General features: G+C 47.4%; 1 protein-coding gene across 8 annotated transcripts in view; it reads right to left on the bottom strand.

Moving 5' to 3' along the window:
- The window catches only part of FHL2 (four and a half LIM domains 2), a 77,368-nt gene extending 58,818 nt beyond the window's left edge, over positions 1–18,550 (bottom strand). Inside the window, exons 1-3 of one of the 8 annotated variants that reach the window (XR_012132326.1) lie at positions 18,434–18,456; positions 10,807–10,924; positions 8,007–8,186 (exon numbers count right to left, since the gene is read on the bottom strand). Coding sequence is in view for 2 of the 8 variants with exons in the window: in XM_073238891.1 (XP_073094992.1) it covers positions 8,007–8,162 (156 nt within the window). In the remaining 6 variants the exon portion in view is untranslated. Of the gene's footprint in view, positions 1–8,006; positions 8,187–10,806; positions 10,925–11,765; positions 11,873–17,939; positions 18,383–18,433 lie in introns of those variants that run through there. The other 7 variants (XR_012132324.1, XR_012132325.1, XR_012132331.1 and 4 more) reach the window with 7 other exon arrangements.
- Between the last annotated feature and the right edge of the window lie 228 nt (positions 18,551–18,778).

The following is an 18,778-nucleotide window of genomic DNA, read 5'->3' as shown; positions in this document are numbered from 1 at the left end:
ATGATTCAGCAAGTCCACTGCTTGGCATATGCCCCCAAAAATTGAAAGCAGGAATTTGTAGACCTACATTCATGGTTCCATTATTCATACTGGCCAAAAGGTGGAAGCAACCCAAGTGTCCATTGACAGAAGAGTGGACAAGCAAAATGTAGTCCATCCACACACTGGAATAATATTCAGTCTTAAAAAGAGAGGAAATTCTGATGCATGCTACAACACGGACAAACTCTGAGGACATTAGGCTAGATGAAATAAGTCAGTTACAAAAAGACAAATACTGTGCAATTCCACTCACATGAATTCCCTAGAGTAGTCAGATTTGTAGAAATGGCAAGTAGGATGGCAGTTTGTAGGAGCTGAGTGGGTAGGGAATTTTATGGGGACCAAGGTTCAGTTTTGCAAGATGAAGACTTCTGGAGCTTGTTGCACAATGTGAATGTATATAGCTCTACTGAACTGCCCACTGAAAAAGGCTTAAGATGGAACAGTTTATGTGTATTTTACCACAATTAAAAATATAAGTTTTGATTATTTTCAAACAGGGGAAACACTTTTGCAGAAGTAGGTGTGTTCCCTCTGTGCTGCAAAACATTTTCCACACTCATGAATCACTGCCTGGCTGAGATGGGCACCCCAGGAAGAAGGTCAGTGGCCTGCTCCCCAGAAGGTGGGCTAGTGCCGCATGGGGGCCTCTCTGCCCAGGAGTCAGCATTGCATGGACAGGGGCTTGCACAGGTTGCTAGTGAACAAGGAGGAAAGGAAATGTGAGATCAAGGAAATTGGCCTTTGGGGCTGATCTTCAAGAAAACAGAAAGCAAGCTCCTCAGACAACACTATGGGAGCAAAGCCACCAAATGTTCACCACGGTCTCTACCCTGGTTAGAGAGTTCCCAAAGGAGAGGTTAACCTGGCTTGACACTCACAGAAAAGCTCCTTTAAAATGATCGCGGGGATCAAAAGCCCTCTAGAAATACATGTTTCCTACAGTCAACATTTCTGGCACGAGAGTTTAATAGCCACAGTTTAAGACTGATATTGACAGATGCTGACTCTAGAAAATGTTCCTCTAAATTTGGGTACTGTTAACACATCGTTACTAGGCTGTAAGTATCAACAGAAACGTCAAGACCTTCAAAGTTCCAGCTCCTGCCGCCACCCTCCTGTGGTCACCCGGTATCCTGCCTTCCAGGGGTTGCTGCGTTCCTCAGCATGATCTAACCTACTCCACCTGCGTGGAGGACAGCCACTCCACCTTGGCTTCTGCCTGAAGAGCTGACTCGACCCTCCAGGCTGCAGTGGAGCAGGAGCCTGCAGGCGCTTCTCCTCCTGCCCTCCTTCAGGGGAGCTGGGCAGGGGCCCTTGCACAAGACACCTTGTCAGCCACCAGGGTTGAGTTACTTAGCATTCCTCTCTTGGGGTCACCGTAAACCACCTGTACAATTTCTCTCTCCATCTACCCTTGCCTTGCATGCACATGTGCACACACATTTCTTTGCGTCAATATGCAAGTTTCCGAATTGTTTATCCAAAGTTGTTTGATAACTCTCAAAAAACAGAAGATATTTTACCTGAAGATAAATATCAACCTACGAATATGCGCTTAGATTTGATGATGTGCAATCAATAATGAAAGCTTGTTTCATGATGTGCAATCAATGCACATCATGAAACAAGCTTATACCACCCTGTAGGGTGGCTCAGTGGGAATATAATGGGCCACTCCCACAGCTGCAGACTGTGGTGAATGTCCAGGGTGCATGCAGGCAGCAAAGGAGAAGGGTCTCCATGAGTGCCTGGGGGAGGCATGGGCCTGAATCACCTGAAATACTTAATCCTAGTGGTGAAACTCAAGGGCTGTAGGTTCAAATCGTGGCTGTGCCATTTACTAGCTACAGACTGTGAGCAAGCTATTTCACCCCTCTCAGCCTCAGACTCCTCTCCTGTAAAAGAGGAATAATAGTGCCTACCATTACCTCTGAATACTGAATAAGTTACTACATGCAACAATTTACAACAGTCCTTGGTATACTGTAACCCCTCAATTAATGTTACTATTAGTTATTATTCACATCATTACTAAGGAAGAAAAGAGTTGCCTCAAAGCATCACTTGCTGAAATTACATTTACTTGTGAAGACAGTAATATTGTTGGCATTTCCCTTGCCCAAAAGCTTCCATGCTAGTAACTCTACCACTCGACTTTGTAGTGTTTCTAATTTCCTCCCTGCCTTTACATCTAAAATGCGTTTTTAAAATCCCTTCTTACCTATTTTGAGCCAGATAACAACCCTATGAAATAAGGTTTTATTCTTTTATAGACGATCAAGCTTAACCTAAGCTCTGACCTCTGTTTCCTTTAGCATCCCCGTGGCCTTTCAGCCTCCTATGACTGCATGGAACACACATGCCTACTTTGTTCACATACTTTACCTGGCACAGCAGCTTCTTTACAGGTTGGTCCCAACACACTTGCCAGCTCTGCCTGAAACTCCAGGGCCCCCGCCCCACATGCACACCCTGGCCCATGCTGTCCCTCACCTTGGCGGGCCCCCCCTTTCTCTCTAGCAGATGAGACCCACTCAGCTGAAGGTCCTGCTCAGTACACTGCTCTGTGATGCTTCCCCGGCCATAGGTGACACTGGCTGTAGTGCAGCCATATGCCACCCCAGCTAATGCAGCACATTAAGGGCCTATGTCATACATCTTTCTCATAACCCTATATAGAAACTCTTCCCGTAATTCTTTTTCTCAGGAGCCCAGTGTGTGTTCTCTTTAGAAGTCCAAATGAAGTTAATAAATTCAGGTCACAGCTTCCTCCTGGACACACTTCTTAAGAAAGCCCACAATACATAGGAAGTGAGAAAGGTTTTATGGCAAGAGGTAGGTAACTCAATCCTGCCAGCTTTGCTTTTTAGGACTCTCAGAGGCTTTGGGCCAAGATGACAGTCCCTGCTGAGTCTCACTGTGAGGCAGGGTTTTAGGCACAGAATTCTCTGGGTAATTCCTTAGAGGTAGACTGGAAAATGCCACCAAAAGGCCAAGAAGCTGGATTATAATGATCACACCTGAACCTGAGCTCCACAACGTGCTCTGAATATTTACCTGTAAAGGCCAGGTGCCTTGTGGCCTTTTCATCTCCAGCGCTCTAAGCTCCAAAGAGACTTTTAGTTTCAGCTCTTAGTGCCCAGCTGGTCTCATTCAGCTTAATTCTGATGGGTGACAACTTTACCATGTAGTTCCTCAAAAGATACCATTTAGATGCTGGAAGTACAGGGTTAAGTGGTGTGGACTCACTGACCAGCTTTCAAGAACTTTAAAATGTCCTAGAATACCCTGGTTTTAAAGTCCTCTTGAGAGGCAGTGAAGAAAAAAAAATGTTTACATGTCCCTGGAAAAAAATACCAAGGCTAAACTTGCACTCACAAAAATGTCATAAACTACAGCAAAATGTTGATAAACAATTTAAGATTAGGACCGAACACTTCCTTTCAGATTTTATTATTTTTCTGTTTCAGAAACATTCCTAATATGGGAAATGCCTGTTGTTTGGCTCCAAATGTGCCCTTATGGAGACCTCCATGACTTACTCCAAGGAAGTGGCCAGAGGGGCCCCAGGCCCTCAGTTAACTGAAGGTGGCTCCAGGCAGCAGGCTCCCTCCAGCCCGAAGCTAGGGCTGGCGTGCACCCCTCCACTCCACCTGGCCTGGGGGAAGTTCAGCTGCTGACATCTCAAACCAACCAAATCGAAGAGACTTTGCTTTGTAAATGGATTCACAGTGTCATTCACGCTCAGCTCTCTGAAAAGACGTTCTGTGCTTTGAGGTTGTTTGGGGTCATGTCTCCCACTGTGCATTCTTTCAAATCCTTAAAAACAAGTCCTGAAGAACAAACAGCAACAGAAATGACAGCACTCACTGTCTCACTGTGCGCAGCCCTGCTACAGGTCAGGGCTGCAGGTGTCCGCCATGTCAACAGTTTCGTTCTCCGACAGTCCTGTGGATAGGCTGCCTCATCTTCGTAGGCAGCGTAACTTGCCACGTCGCACAGCTGGATGAGGGCGGACGCGGACAAGCCTGGCCTGAGCTGCACCCAGGTGGGCGCAGGGGATTGCTGTATGTTGTGTGCCTCTGCTGGCGTGCCCTGCAGGGGACCCCTCGGCTTTCACAGACTGAGAGGGCTTTCCTGTGTTACCTGTCTGGTTGGCGCTGTTCCCACTTCTGAGGAGCCTGCTTTACTCAATTTCCTTCAGAAACAGATCTTTCTTTTAAAGGAGAAAGTCCAAATAAAGACACATTTTCAGTGCTCATTATGAAGTCTGTGGACAAGTTACAGAGAAACTCTAAAAGGTTAATAAGCACATAAAAATCACCTCAGCAAACAAAAAGGTGCTGTGAAGAGTTGGACCATGAGAATGTGCCCCCAGTAGTGCCTCTTCCCAGAAAAATGGCCCAGCAGGAGAGGCCCGTATCTTGCTCGAGGGAAGGAAGAACGTGTTTTTCCAATCTGACCCCTGAGGTTTTCCAGCCTGGCCCCCTGAAGTAGCCTTGGTGGGGAACCTGCTATAAGTACAATAGGAGAAGCTGGATATGTAAAAACCTTAGTTTCCTACTTCAGATCAAAAGACCCCAGAAGTTTTCTGTCCTTTAAGAACTTTCCAAAATTAACTAAGAACCTTTCACAATTTGATGGGTAGACTTAGGCCAAACTGATCATTGATTCAGTATTTCCTGCTTAACTAAGAAGCTAGAGTGTTGTAGAAACAAACTGAATGTCGTTACTGTGGCAGGTCATTGCCATCTGCAGGGGTCCAGGAGAAAGGCAGGAACCTTTCGTTGAGTTCACTGGATGGCAGTCAGGCAGGTGGCTCTTACTGATAATGACCACTGGACTAATCCACATCTGACCTGAAGGTCATGGATACAGTGTCCCACCCAGGGCCACACTGGGCAGGCAGCTTCGCACAACAGTTAGAAATCAGCTCATCTGGGTTCACCTATCTCTGTCTCTCCTAACCCTGCAACCCTGGGTAGCATCCCCAGCCTCTCCAAGCCTCAGTGGCTTCTCCATAATATGGAACGAAGTTCCTCTCTGTGGGGTGTTATGAAGACTTTAGATCAAGCAGTTAAGGCATTTTTCAGTACCTGGGGCAAAGTGATGGCTCAGTGTGTGGCAGCTTTCATGAGGACGACTCGGAAAGCTGACACTGAACGCTGGTGTTTAGATCTACGGATAGTTCTTAGGCCATCACTATTTCTTCCTCTTTGCAGTGCCCTCTAGGGCACATGGCTGGGTGTGGTAGCTTATCGGACTCGGGCACTGCTCACAGAGACATGGAAAATTCAGTCAGCACTAAACATATGGCTAGGATCTGTTGGAAGTCATGGATTTGTTAAACACATGGTACTAGAAGCCGGCTATGGAGTTACTGGCCCATTCCGTGTTTTCCTTAGTTTCTCGAATCTTTGAAGTCCTGAACTTAGACAGATCTATCCAAGAAAAATCTATAATCAGGCTAAAAAAATATTTTGCTAATACCCAGAGGTGTCCAAGAAAAATTTCAGCAACAGTGGATCATGAAATCTTATTATATTACCTGTTCTTGAATATGCCACTGACCATAGAGTGAGTGATATTTACCCTTTGAGATCACAGTATTTCCTCACAGTAGCTAAACAGAAATAAAAATGTAATTGAGACTGCGTAGAGATGATACTCAAACATAGGTAAGTTAACTATGGAAACAGCTCCTCAAGTTTTGTCAGTCTCATTTTAAAGTCAGCCAATACCCACAGAAATGGCCTAATTTCATAGGCTTGCCAATATTTAAAAATTTTAAACATACACACGTCCTTCAGAGGGACAGCGAAGAGGGGTCCATGGTGCCTAAGCTATTTTAAGAAAACAGAATGGCCACTGGGCCCGTGAGCTCAGTGGCTCTATCGAGCGCCCTGCCTGCTGGGACTTCTGGCTTTACATCCTGAAATAACAGAACTTTTTTCTGTTACTGCTTCCTCCACAAAGTTGACTGCATAATTACTTCTGAGAGTCAAGAAAAACATTCCAAATATTCAGAAGCTCCAAATGGCAAAAGGTCTAACAAGTCCACGTCTTTTTCTTCTGAAATGTAGAAAATCACATGGCCCAGCTCCACACGCAGCGAAACCATTAATCTGGGTTGAGAAGTTCAGCATGATTAACTCCTGACCTTGCGGCGGTCTTGTTGGTCTGGGCCCCATTTAGGGGATTCTTGTTTATTTGCTCATGAAGTATGTGCCCGGGGATAACGAGCTTTATGGGTCTTTCCACTAAATCATTTATTACAGCAATAAGTGATTTTTGTTCTGCTTTTAGGTTAGCCACCACTCAAGGACAACTAGCCCCAAATATCCATAATGTTTCCTCTAAATGAGAGTTGATCTTTGTCAGAATTACATCTGAGCCTCTCACCTGTTTAAGTCTTTCCCAGATAAAGCTTTTACATTATTACCGTAAAATAAATTTCTTCTCTGCCTGTTAGTTGTCCCTCATGCTGGATACTTCCACTGCTATTTCTCTAATTAAAATTGATAAAATGAGAGGGTAAAGCTCCCAAGAGGTGTATGGAGTTTGTTGCAGCAAGAATACAGAAGTGCTGAGAAGACAAGTGCAAGTTTAGAGTTATCAGTACCATCAGCTGCTCTTTCAAGGGCTGAGGGCTTTGTAGGTACACACCATAGGACCATAAGAAATTGGCACCTTTGTATTATCTCCATTTTATAAACATGAAGGCAGGCACAGAGGAGTCAAGGAATCGGCCCAAGTTCACACAGCCAGTGAGTCACACGGCCGGGACGGGCACGGGATGGGGGTGTCTGAGCACTTGGCCTCATCAGTAAGCGGAGAGGCACTGAACACCCAGCAGACACAGTGAGACCTATGTCAGAGCCCGAGACAGGAAAGCATGCCACTTTTGGACTAGCAAGAGTGGCTACTTCTGCTCATGGCAGCCCAACCTCAGGGCCTTTTAAAGTTTACTCTGCCGAGTTGTGCTGCTCTTACACTTGACGCATGGTTCCTGTTCTGAGGCCAAAGGGCCCATGGCTGCGGCTTGGTCTCCAGATGCCCATGAGGCCCATGGTTCTCTTCTGCTACCTGGCAGCAGAAACTGCTGGTGCAGCGGCCGCTCACTGCCTCTTCCGGGACTGATGTGCTAAGGAGGTATAGGAAATGCGCTGGATTGTCTTAACTGTCCCACAGCAGACATAACCTCACCCATCTGTCGGCAGTTACTATAGATGTTTATAGCCATGGGGAAGAAGGGCAAGACTTCCTACAGAGTGCGAGAGCGCAAAGGGAGGAGAGCAGAAAAGAGACAGTGAAATGCCATGATAGTGCCTGGAGCCATGGAGCCACAGATTTCTTTAGAGTTTCTCAGGTGACCAGCTTTGTACTAATTCTGTGGCTCTCAGGAGAACAGTCTCTTAGGGGCTTGCCAGTGTGTTTCTGCGGTAAAGGTATGAGAGACCTTGGATATATGGCTGGACCCCTGGGATGCCCTTCTCTGGGATATGCCGAGAAGCACCGGCCAGAAAGGAAACAGCACAAACCCTGATCTTCTCCCATCAACAAGAGGAGAGTCCCCAGTGTGAATGAACTTAGTGGTTTATGTGCCATTTATCTTGGGAACCAGCTTTAGTTCACTCACATGCACAGTCATTTATCAAATATTTACTGGGCAGTACCTGCTACTGGTGGGTCAAAGGAAAGAGCATAACCCTCAAGAAAGCTGCAGCCCTGGGAGGCGGGTGGGCAGTGAGATGGGGATACTAATAGCTGGAATGTGGTTAGTGTACTTAGGGCACAGCACACAGGCCCTGGAAAAGCACTGGCGAAGTGCTAGGGAATTAGGAGTGGTCTCACAAGATGGAATTTCAACAGGAAGTAAGGATTAGGACTTCAGGACAAAGCACGCTGAGGAGCCCATGGTTCCTGGGGGGCCTTCAGACTGCTGGCCAGAATTGGGGTACCTTGCAGTCGCAGCCGATGGGCTTCCCACACTCCTCGCAGGTGCTGGCATACAGGTCCTCAAAGCACGGCACGCAGTAGGGGCTCTCCTCCCTCAGGATGTACTTCTTGCCAAAGAGAGACTCTTGGCAATGGTGGCAGTCAAAGCGCTCAGTCATTTTGGCACTCGGCTGTTCAGCAACCTACCAGAAAGAAAATACAGGACCCCATGAGGGCACTCGGGGAGCTGCCCTGCTGTCTGTTAGCATCGTCTGTAGCCAGGCACGGATGGCTTCTCTGGGTGAATAATCGAAACTCACCTTTAAAGGGTCATCATTTTCATTGATACTTAAAAACAAAAAAAATTAGTTGGGGGCAGTTTCGTATTTGAATGCATTCGCTTTAAGAGCCCCAATTATTGCTGAGTATGCCCGAAAAAGCACCCTCACCTTTGGGAAAGGAAGAGTCCGTGTCGGCACCCCACCCCCAAGGGCTGTGTGTGTGCTCAAATGTGTGATGGAGCCTCACATCTCCCCTGTCTCCCTGCCAGGACAGAAACAAGATGTTCATTTCTATAAAAACGTTTTCCATGAGCTCCCCTTTATGATTCATAAATTTGGACAGTAAGAAACCACAGTGGCCAAAGGGGTAAGTGTTGGAGTTGGTAAACCCGAGATTGGATGCCCAGAAAACGCTCCCCTTGACACTGACATGGCTTGGGAAGCCGCACCTGCCCTTACACAATCAAAGCTGCCCCATGTCCCTCGGGGCAAGCCATTTCTCTCAGAAGAAAAGATTATCCTGCTGCTGCCCAAGTATTCAAAGAACAGGTTAACGGGAAAGGCTGACTTCCAAGCACGTGGATTATCACACGGTGGGAAACGAGCGCATGCAACTAATGGCCATTCCGGGCAGCATCTTGCACCTTTCAAGGAGGAAGACAAATGCATTTCTGTGCCAGTCACCATTTTTCCAGGGTGAGCACAGAGTGTGCATGAACAAAAAGGGGCAAGGGGAGGATGGGGGGAACCCCTTTGGGGTTTGCCTCTCCACATCCTCCTACTTCCAGTCCCCCACAAGCATGTCAGAACTCTCCCAGAAAGAAGGGGTTTACTGTGTGTGTGCTTCGTGTGCAGAAATGCCTCCAAGGCGTTAAAAGCAGTGGATCTTCTTCAGGAAGTGGTAATATTCAATGTGCTAAAAGTGAAAAGCTTTATAAATTGTTAAATATGTAGACTGGATGGAACTCTGAGCAGTGCTTCATAAACTTGGTTTCATTTGCAGTCATTTCAAGCCACTTCAGAGTGAAATTTTAATTTATTCTGGATACAAATAAGATATTGCTGCCTGGTTTATGATTACAGCAAATTTGATAGTGTTTATTAATTTTGCACTCTTGTGTATACAAGATCCTGACAACTGTAAGCAAAGAAATGAACATCTTTCAAACACTCATACTTGGTTATTTTTATGTTTATAGAACAATTTTTTTCCAAAAGTATGGACACATGTGCCAAGGTCTGTCCTTCTAAATCACTCTTCCTTGAGTTAAAGAAAACATTGTCTGGACATTTTTGTGATAACATCACAGGGAGAGGTTCTTACACATTTGAATTATTATCCTGAAACCCAATGTTTAGATATCCTTTGTACAAAGGCCTTCTCAGTTGAAATTGGTTATTCTTTATTTCATCACAATTGAGAGCTGTCCTTCCAAAGCATACATATTTTTCCAATAAAGGGGGACATCTACTTGTGGGACCACAGGCTTATTATACCTGTTCTGTTCACACAAATTTAAGAATAATGATTTAAGAAATTGAACTAAGAACGAAAAGGAGACAGAACTCAAAATCATAGAATTTTAAAAGCTGGAAACAACTCCTGAGATTATCTATGACAACGACCTCATTTTAGGGATAGAAAAACTGGAGCCCAGGAATATTAGTGGTAAAAAGAGGATTCGTATGAGCTTTCCCAAACAGCCATCTCAATTAGAAAAAACAGACTCCAGATCTAAATCAAAAGGTGGGTTTGGATAAGCACAGACTCTGCTGGGGAAATGACAGAGAGGGCGCCCACGATCTCTACAGAGCACCATTTCCACGTTCTCAAGCCAGTCACCTTTTTTCCAAGATAATGATCACTCTGATGCTCAGGTACCTGGGGTATGTGTTTTCTACCTCCTCCAGTTTCACAGGGCTGGGACAGAAATAAGTTCTTGGAGTAAACTCCGAGAACAAGTAGGGATCCACATCTACTCAAAGTATGACTGGGCCTCCCAGAGACAAATGCTTCCACCTGCTCTGAGGGTCCCTGTGGGAAGAGCACATGGGATGTGGCCCTCTGGTTGGTCTCCCATTTCTACAGAATTGATTCTGATGATGAATCTCTCTTTCACCTCATTTCTACATTCTCTAGGGAGGCATTACAATGTTAATAATTAGGAGAGCACTTAAACCAACAGGTTAGGGTGTCCAATGAGCACCCGTTGCTACTTAAGAACAGAGCAGGCCGCACTTTATCTGAGAAGGTCCTCTTACAGATTTCCAGAGATCTGCGAGGCACAAACCCTGAAAGTTAAAGTAAGTAGCCCATCAGCTAATGGGAAGACCAAGAGCTTCCCTTCCATCACAAAGCAGTTAATTCCAATTCTCCCTTAATTAAATGCAACCAAATGGAATATTCTGTAAAAAAAAAAAAAATTGTGTATTTAAAATTATACTGTCAATCTTAAGCTGTTTCTTAATGGAAAAAAATGTACCTACAGTCCCATATTAGAAGCCCTCCCATAACTCTGCTTATTTTAATCATATAAAATACCTTTTCACTCATTCACTCAAGAAGCATCAGTTGGGCTGGAATTGCATGTAAGATGTGGTGCAAAGTGCTGGAGATGCAACGATGAATAAGATGCAGGCCTTCCTGAGGCACCTGTAGTCTAGTGAGGAAAACAGATACAGATAGTAAGTCGCCATGCTCAGGGTGGCAATGGAGACACATGCAGGGAACCCAGAGTATGTAAGGAGCCTCTGAGCCATGCTCCCAGGGAGGCAAGGCAGACTTCCAGAAGGAGATGGCACCTGTGCTGGGGAAGGGTTAACAGGTGACACTGAAGCCAAGGAGCAGAGAGCAGAGGCATGGCAACCAGGGGCAGGGTGGTGAGTGGACACCCCAGGAGGGCAGAAGTGGCTGGGATCCCTTCCAGAGAAGCAAAGATGAAGCTGAACAGGGAGGTGAAGCCCAAAGGAAGGAGGGCCTGTGGCCTTGATCGTGCCCTTGGATGTGTCCAGGAGGATGCGGGCTTCAGCAGGTTACCTCCCGCCGCCAGCAGCCCAGAGAGGAACAGGACAGCCCCGCTGGAAGGTGATGGAATGAAACCTGACTTTGCCATGTAGGGCCGAGGGGCACAAAACTGATGGGCAGTGACTCTTTAAAAGTGTTTCCAGGGCATCGAGTACCACTGCTGAAACACTCCTATAAATGAGGATAGGGCATCTTGGTTCTGTATTGGGTTTAATTTTTAATTTTAATTTCTTTCCTGCTTTAAATATTTTTTAATTGAGGTATCATTGATATACACTCTTATGAAGGTTTCACAAGAAAAACAATGTGGTTACTACATTCACCCTTATTATTGAGTCACCCCCCAATACCCCATTGCAGTCACTGTCCGTCAGTATGGTTCTGTGCTGGTTATTTTACCCTAACTGTACACTCACTCACCTCCTCTGAACCCCTGGTTCCCTCCTGGCAAGTTCCAGGTAATTCCTGCCCATTACCTGGTGCACAGAGCTGCCCAAAGGATCAAACAGCAGGCAGGAGACACCTGAACGCAAGGTGTGGCTGCTGACTTATTTCATTGAATCAACTCCAAACTGCCGTTGGTGTTCCAGAGTTCTCAGCTCCTGCCAGGGTGAAATCATTCTCTGATGTCATTCCCCCTGCAGCTCTGAACAACCACGCTATTTGCACAGGGTGTATCTCTGAGTGCAGGCTTGGCTCCAGGCCAGGCTGGCTGTACTGGGTGGGGTGCAAGTGTGGCCCACAGGCTGTGGTGGTGGGGAGAGCACTTTGGTCTGGAGCCTCATCAGCCCAGCTTTCAGGAAGTGAGGATAAAAGTTCAGAGAGCCACAGAGCACAGGGCTCACCTGGGAAAGAATGGCTGTTTCGAAAGTCCACAGGCTGATAAATGTGGGCTATTTTTATCTTCTCAGATTTGAAAGCTATTATTAATACAAACTTTGTGAGGGTGAAGCCTCAGAGGCAGGAGAAGGGAGGAGGCACATGTGAGAACGGGAGAAGGCAAATGAGGCGAGACTGAAGGCAGGGAGAGAAGCGGTAAGCGGGAGGAGAGAGGAGGTGGGCAAGGGGGAACAGAGACAGGCATTCAGGGCCAGGAAGCTCACTCTCCAGATTTTTAACCAGAAAGGCTTCTCAAGAATAAAGGGAGAGGGCTGGCATGCGGGTCTGCCAGGCAGGCTGGCCCGGCCTCTGAGCTCCAGGTGTAGGACCGTCCTTCCCAATCCGGAGGCTGTGGGCCATGCGCGCCCTGCCTGACAAGGCCAGATCTGCCATGTCAAGCCTCCTGTGCAGGATTTTCAATGTTCCCTTTATCACACTACCTACTCTGATCTGACCCCAAAGGTGCCGATTCCCTCCTTCCCCTTGAAGCCGAAGTGTTTTTCTGTACCGAGCCTGCTTTCTGAGACTCCTCTAACAGTTCATTCCTAAGGAAATCTGCCAATATTCCCTAACACGTCCCGCCACATGAGACGCAGCTACACTAAGTCAGTCCCTGACAAAGCCACATGAATCTGAAGTGCCACCAGGGACCCAGGTGGGAAATTCCACTGGTTATCAACAATCAACCAGAGCTTTTTGGAGAGAATTAAGAAAATTGGCCTATTGCTTGTGGGCTCTTTTTAAAATGCAATGCTTTCACGACACATTACATGAGACCACCCAAGTCCCTTTGCCAGCACCATGAGCTGGCTCTATGTACTGCCACGGCCTCAGCGGTAGACGACAAACAGGCGCTCATGCTACTTGTGGAATGAATGAAATGGATGGACAGTGGATGGATACAGAGAGCCCAGAGTGCAAACATGTGGGTAAAAAATAAAGAATGAAAATGAGGAATGTCTTACGTGAACAATACACTTTTGCACAGCAAGTCCAAAATCTAATGGGGTTTGACATCTGACGCGTTAAAATCTCCAACTGAATAGATCCTGAGCTTCCTTCTTTCTCCTCTGTCTCTGGCCTCCTCTCCCCTTCCAGATAAACTGCTGCTTCCACAGTGGGTAGTGTTTTCTTATTTTGTGTTTGGACTCTACACACGTGTGAACATACAGCTGCAGAGTCCAGGATGAGGTCTGGTCAGGGCAAGAAGCAAAAAGCCGGCCAGGAGACACTTCTGAGCATCTATGTGAAGAACGTGCTCCATCCCCTGACACCAGCCCGACCTCAGTGAGAGGCCCTGGCTCTTCTTTGCAAACACAGCACACCTATCAATCAACTGGGGCACCAATTCAAGGGACATTTCCATTTTAAGAAATATAATAATGGATTTAGAATCAATTTTCACATGATTTTTAAGGTATAAGATTGACCATGCCTACTGCTATAGGACATATGTATGGATTAATTTAATGAGCCTTTGCTGAATATGTGGGCACGGGTCAGGGATGTATTATAATTAGGAATGTAAACTAGTAGTTTTTAAAAACCTTTAAAAAATCTTAATTTGTCTCTAATAGTTTTAACAAATGTTTTGTGTGAAGACAATGCTTGAATAAGGTAACTGCTGTCTTTCCAATTATCTTTTGAATATTGAACAATGAAAACAAATGGGGAGATAATAAATATAAAATTTCTGACCTTAACTCCATACATGCAAGAATAGTGATACTTGTTTTGATGTTCATGGACTTTTTAATCCAGTCAATAAGAATGTAGTAAGTAACCAATATTCTCCACGTGCTATCTTAGGCACTGGGAGACACATAAAATGTGCCATCTCTGAAAGAGTTCTAGTCTAGTTTTGGCTCCAAAGAATTTAAATCACCTTTGAGATACTATCTTGTACTTTAATGGCAAAACATGTCAGTTTGTGTTAACAACACAAGCATAATTATTCAGGCTAGAATGGTGGGCTGCCTAGGGCTCATAAATCATCCCAGTACTGGGGGGGAGACCCCAGCCTATTTGCTCTACCACTGCCTTCCTGCAGATGTGTGAGCAAGTTTTTTATGCTTTGTTTCTACACCAACAGAATGAAAACCACTCACTGCCTTTCATCAGACTCCAAAGGACAGCTCGTGGCGTTTACTTTCTGTCTGCCTGGGCTTCCATCTGCAATGACCCCTACCTAGCCTCTTCCTTTGGCAGCCCCCAACTTCCACTAAAGCCTGGCCTCCTCCTTCTGCTAGTTCTACTCCTTCATTTTGTGTGTGTAGCACACTGCATCAGAGCCGGTTGTGATAGGCTAATGTGTCACCTGCTACTTTGTTCACTCACCAGCTAACTCTTATTTGCTCCAAAAGTTGTATCACCAAACATAGCTCTGTTTCTTTTTGACTAAAAACCTAAATATTTAGACTTCTTTTGGCATTTGTTTCATTTACACATAAACACATAGCAGCCACTTCTCTTATTGGCACAGAAATCACTTGTCTCACTTAGCACCTAAGCCTACGGGAGATCTGTCAATCACAGACTAACTCAGGGTGGTAAGGGTGTGGATTATGAAGGCTAAGGCTGGGCATGATGACATGTTACGTCCAAGTTCAGATGAGTGGGATCACCCATGAGAATGGGGCTAATGATGGAGGTATAAGATGCTGCTCCAGACCTCTCATTAAATCTCCAGGAGGGCAACCACATTCCACAGCAAAAGGAAAATGAAGTTCACCACTAGCAAGAAGTGATGTAATCTTAAGCAAGACTGTGAGCTGGTGGAAGAATTTTTAAGCTGTTACTGGGTTGCTGAGGAGCTGTACTAGGGTTCTCTAGAGACAACTAACAGGACTTACATCCTTTATATGTGTACATTCAAAGGTTCACTGTAAGGACTCACACTATCGTGCAGGTGAGAAGCCCAAGATCTGCAGAAGGCCTGAGACCCAGAGGAGCTAATGCTGCAGCTGTGGCTGAAGAGCTGGCAGCCTCAAGACCCAAGGGGAGCTGATGTTTCAGTTTGGGTCCAAGGACTGAAAAGGACCAATCCCGGCTCAACAGTCAGGCGGAAGCAATTCCCACTTGCTCAGTGTGTTTGTCTGTTCAGGTCTTCATCATATGTGATGAGGCCCACCCACTGGGAAGGGCAATCTGCTTTACCCTGTCTACAGATCAAATATTAACTTCATCCAGGAACACCCTCACAGATAGACCTAGAAATAGTGTTTGACCAAATGTCTGGGCACTCTGCAGCCTGGTCAGGTTGATAGAGAACTAACTAACCATCATGGGAGCTAAGGTCAAACTCCACAATTCAGGACAATAGAGGCAATTCACTTGACTCACCCCAAAGTCACCATGCCAGGTGGGTCTCTGGAAGGCCAAGCTCTCAGTCGCTAGATAAGAGCTCCCACATTTTGTTCAAGGAGGTCATCTTGAGGAAGTGACTGTAGTATAATTCCACATGATAAATGGACTTGGGTGAAATTCTCATAATAAACCAACACAGGAAGTATCTAATATCTCTTTTTGTTCACCCAAGCTCAAGGGACTTTGTATCCTATGGTACCTGAGTCAGAAAGAAGCTTACCTCCTCCAGCCACCTTGTTGACAAACGAAGCACCTGAGGCTGCGTAATCAAGACAACAGCGCAAGGCAGGAACAGGACCCAGGCCTCCTGACACCCAGCCTGATTTTCTTCAATACCCTACTGGGTGTTTTTTTTTATGACACAGATTTCTGTCAGTATTGTAAGTAGTGTAACGCTTAAGTATGAAGCATAGGCCTTATTGATATTCACATGCAGCCTCTAGTTTAGTGATCTGAACTCAGGCTTTCCAGTTAGGCTGTCTGGGATCGGGTCTCATGTTTCAGTTTGGGTTCAAGGGCTGAAAAGGACCAATCCCAGCTCAACAGTCAGGCGGAAGCAATTACCACTTGCTCAGGGTGTCTGTCTATTCAGGTCTTCATCAGATGTGATGAGGCCCACCCACACTGGGAAGGGCAATCTGTTTTACCCTGTCTACAGATCAAATGTTAACTGCATCCAGGAACACCTTCACAGATAGACCCAGAAATAGTGTTTGACCAAATGTCTGGGCACTCTGTGGCCCGGTCAGGTTGATAGAGAACTAACTAACCATAGTGGGAGCTAAGGCTGGAAAACCTTGAGAAAAAGTGACTTTGACCTTATTGTACTTAAGTTTATCTGTGATGAGGATAATACCAAACATGTATGCCCTGCTCATGATGTACAGGCTTGATAACAGCCCTCTGAGTAAGCCACTATCGTATCTGTTCTCCAGGGCAGGAAACAGGTATGGAGAGATTAGGTGACTTGACCAAGCTCCTGGGTGAAGGACGTGATCTCAGGCAGCCAAGATGCCCACTGGCCTATCACACCTGCCTTGTGGCACATCTATAAGGGTTAAATGAGTCTGAACATTAAGGGCCTAGAATAGAGCCTGGTCCACAGGAAGCCGATTTAGCCCTTCTCAGTATGTTGCATATAAAGCATTTCTAGAGTATGCCAAGACAGTAAGCACCGTGGAAACCCAATTCTATATATTAGTTCATAACCCTTAAAAATTCAGGATAGGCTAAATCTGAAAAATACTGCAAAAATTTTTTACAGAAAAGCACAATTTAATGTTCTTCCTTGAGTTTGGTTTTATGGAAATTTAATTGTCAGATTAGGAATTCTGTACTTAGAAGAAGTTAAAACTCTAAAGTTTTTTGGTCTAAATCACCTTTGGGATTCCACAGCCTCGTCACTGTAACATATCAAAACACAGGTGAAGCAGGGTTAGTGCCAATGGTACAAGAGGTTTTTGGATGTGTTTTGAACATATCTCTCCTGATCATAAACCTGAGCTGTGATTTATTGCCTCGCGAGTAAGTGCGAGGGAGCGTGCCCTGTAAGTGCATATGCCATGGAAGACAGCTGTATACATTTCATTGAACCTAGGTTAGACTGGTTTCAGTGGGGACCCAAACTGGGATTTGAAAGTGTGACTGATTCTTCATTTAAACTAGGAAACAACGTTTAACACTTTCTTCCGGAAATTTCAGATATGCTAAGACATCACACGAATTAAAAACTTAATAAGATTCTAAGTTTTTTCATCAAGCCCATTTTTTACAAATGGTAGTTAAGTTTTTAAATTTCTGCGTCAGTGATGCGTGAGGCCACCCGCCAAGCTCTGCGTCTTTCTACTGAAGGGAAGTGCCTCGCCTCGGCGCCCCGAGACACCCGCGGGGCGGTGGCGGCCGGCGTGCCTGCCTAGCGCGCCTGCTCTAGGGTCACCGCGCGGCGGCCAGCCTGCGCCCGGGCTCGCCCGTGGTGGCACAGCCCCTGCTCGCCCTCGGCGGTGACCCACCGGCCAGGACTGGGCTGCCTGCCGCTGCCCCTCCAGGGCTGGGCGGCGGCGGGTCCCTCCGGCCTACCGCGTGCCAGGCCTCCCCAACGTGGCTCAGCTTCCCTCCCCTGGGGTCTCCCTTCCGCTCCGCCCTCCTCCACCGGGTGCCCCCTCTGCCCAGGTCCCGTCTCCTCGGGTCTCCCCTCTGCCGGTGTCCCCATTGTTCGGTTCCCTTCTCCCCGGTGTCCCCCCAGCTGCCCTCTCCCAGGGACCCCCTCCAGATGTGTCCTCTGCGCGGCTGCCCTCTCCGGGTCCCCCCTCTGCCGGTGTCCCCACTGCTCGGCTCCCTCTCCCGGGGTCTCCCCGCTCCCCGGTGTCCCGGCCCGCCCCCGGGGGCTCGGGCAGGAGGACACTCACCGCGCGGCAGGCCGGCTCTGCGCGGCCGGCTGTCCCGGGCAGCTCCTGGTTGCGCCTCCGCCGCGGGCGGAGCGGAGCGCGGCGCTCCCGCCCCAGCACCCCGCGTGTCGTTTGACCATATAAGGAGACGCGCGTCTCCCAGGCGCCGCCGCGCGGGCTCGGCGCGCTGGCACCCGGCGTGGCGCGCGGGGACGGCTGCCCCTCGGACCCTCGTCGCTGCGCTACCGCCGCAGGCCAAGGCGCTTGCGGACCCTCACTCTCTGTTTGCTTTGGCCTTTTCCTTCCTTCCCTCTGGTTCTTTAGCGCACGGCGGTGACCGGGACCTTCGCCCCAGGCGTCGGCTCACAGGGGCGAGTGTGGGGCAAGGGTCGCGGGCAGCCTCTGCTGCCTTCCAGGACCGGCCGTGGCGTGAGGGCAGGCAGGGTACTGACCACGCTCCGACTCTCCGCCGGTAATCGGAACGCCGGGACTGCAGGATGGACCTGGCCACTTACCGGCCTTGCAGGAAGAGGAAGCCCGCGCAGGGCATGTATCTGCACGGGACGTGGGGCTTTTCCCGCCTTGCCCTGCAGACTCCTCTCCTTCACGAAATGAACCTAGCAGAGGGCCAAGAAGAACGGATAATGCCCGGTTCTTTGTTCCAGTGGGGAGGAGACAAGGGAAGGCCCAGCCCCCAACGCTCCAGGGAAGAGAGGGAGGCTCGGACATTCTCTGGTCCCTTTCACAGCAGGAAAAGAAAAGGGAATTGGGCAAGGTGCCTCCCACACTCACAGTCCAGGTCTGAAGCACACACTTGGCAGGGACGGATGACATCGTTCAGCCTGCAGGATGGAAGGCCC

The sequence above is a fragment of the Manis javanica genome, chromosome 1 (genome assembly GCF_040802235.1).
Source record: "Manis javanica isolate MJ-LG chromosome 1, MJ_LKY, whole genome shotgun sequence".
NCBI classification, from domain to species: Eukaryota; Metazoa; Chordata; class Mammalia; order Pholidota; family Manidae; genus Manis; species Manis javanica.
Note: the sequence above shows the minus strand (reverse complement) of the source record. Positions and strands in the feature narration are given on the sequence as shown.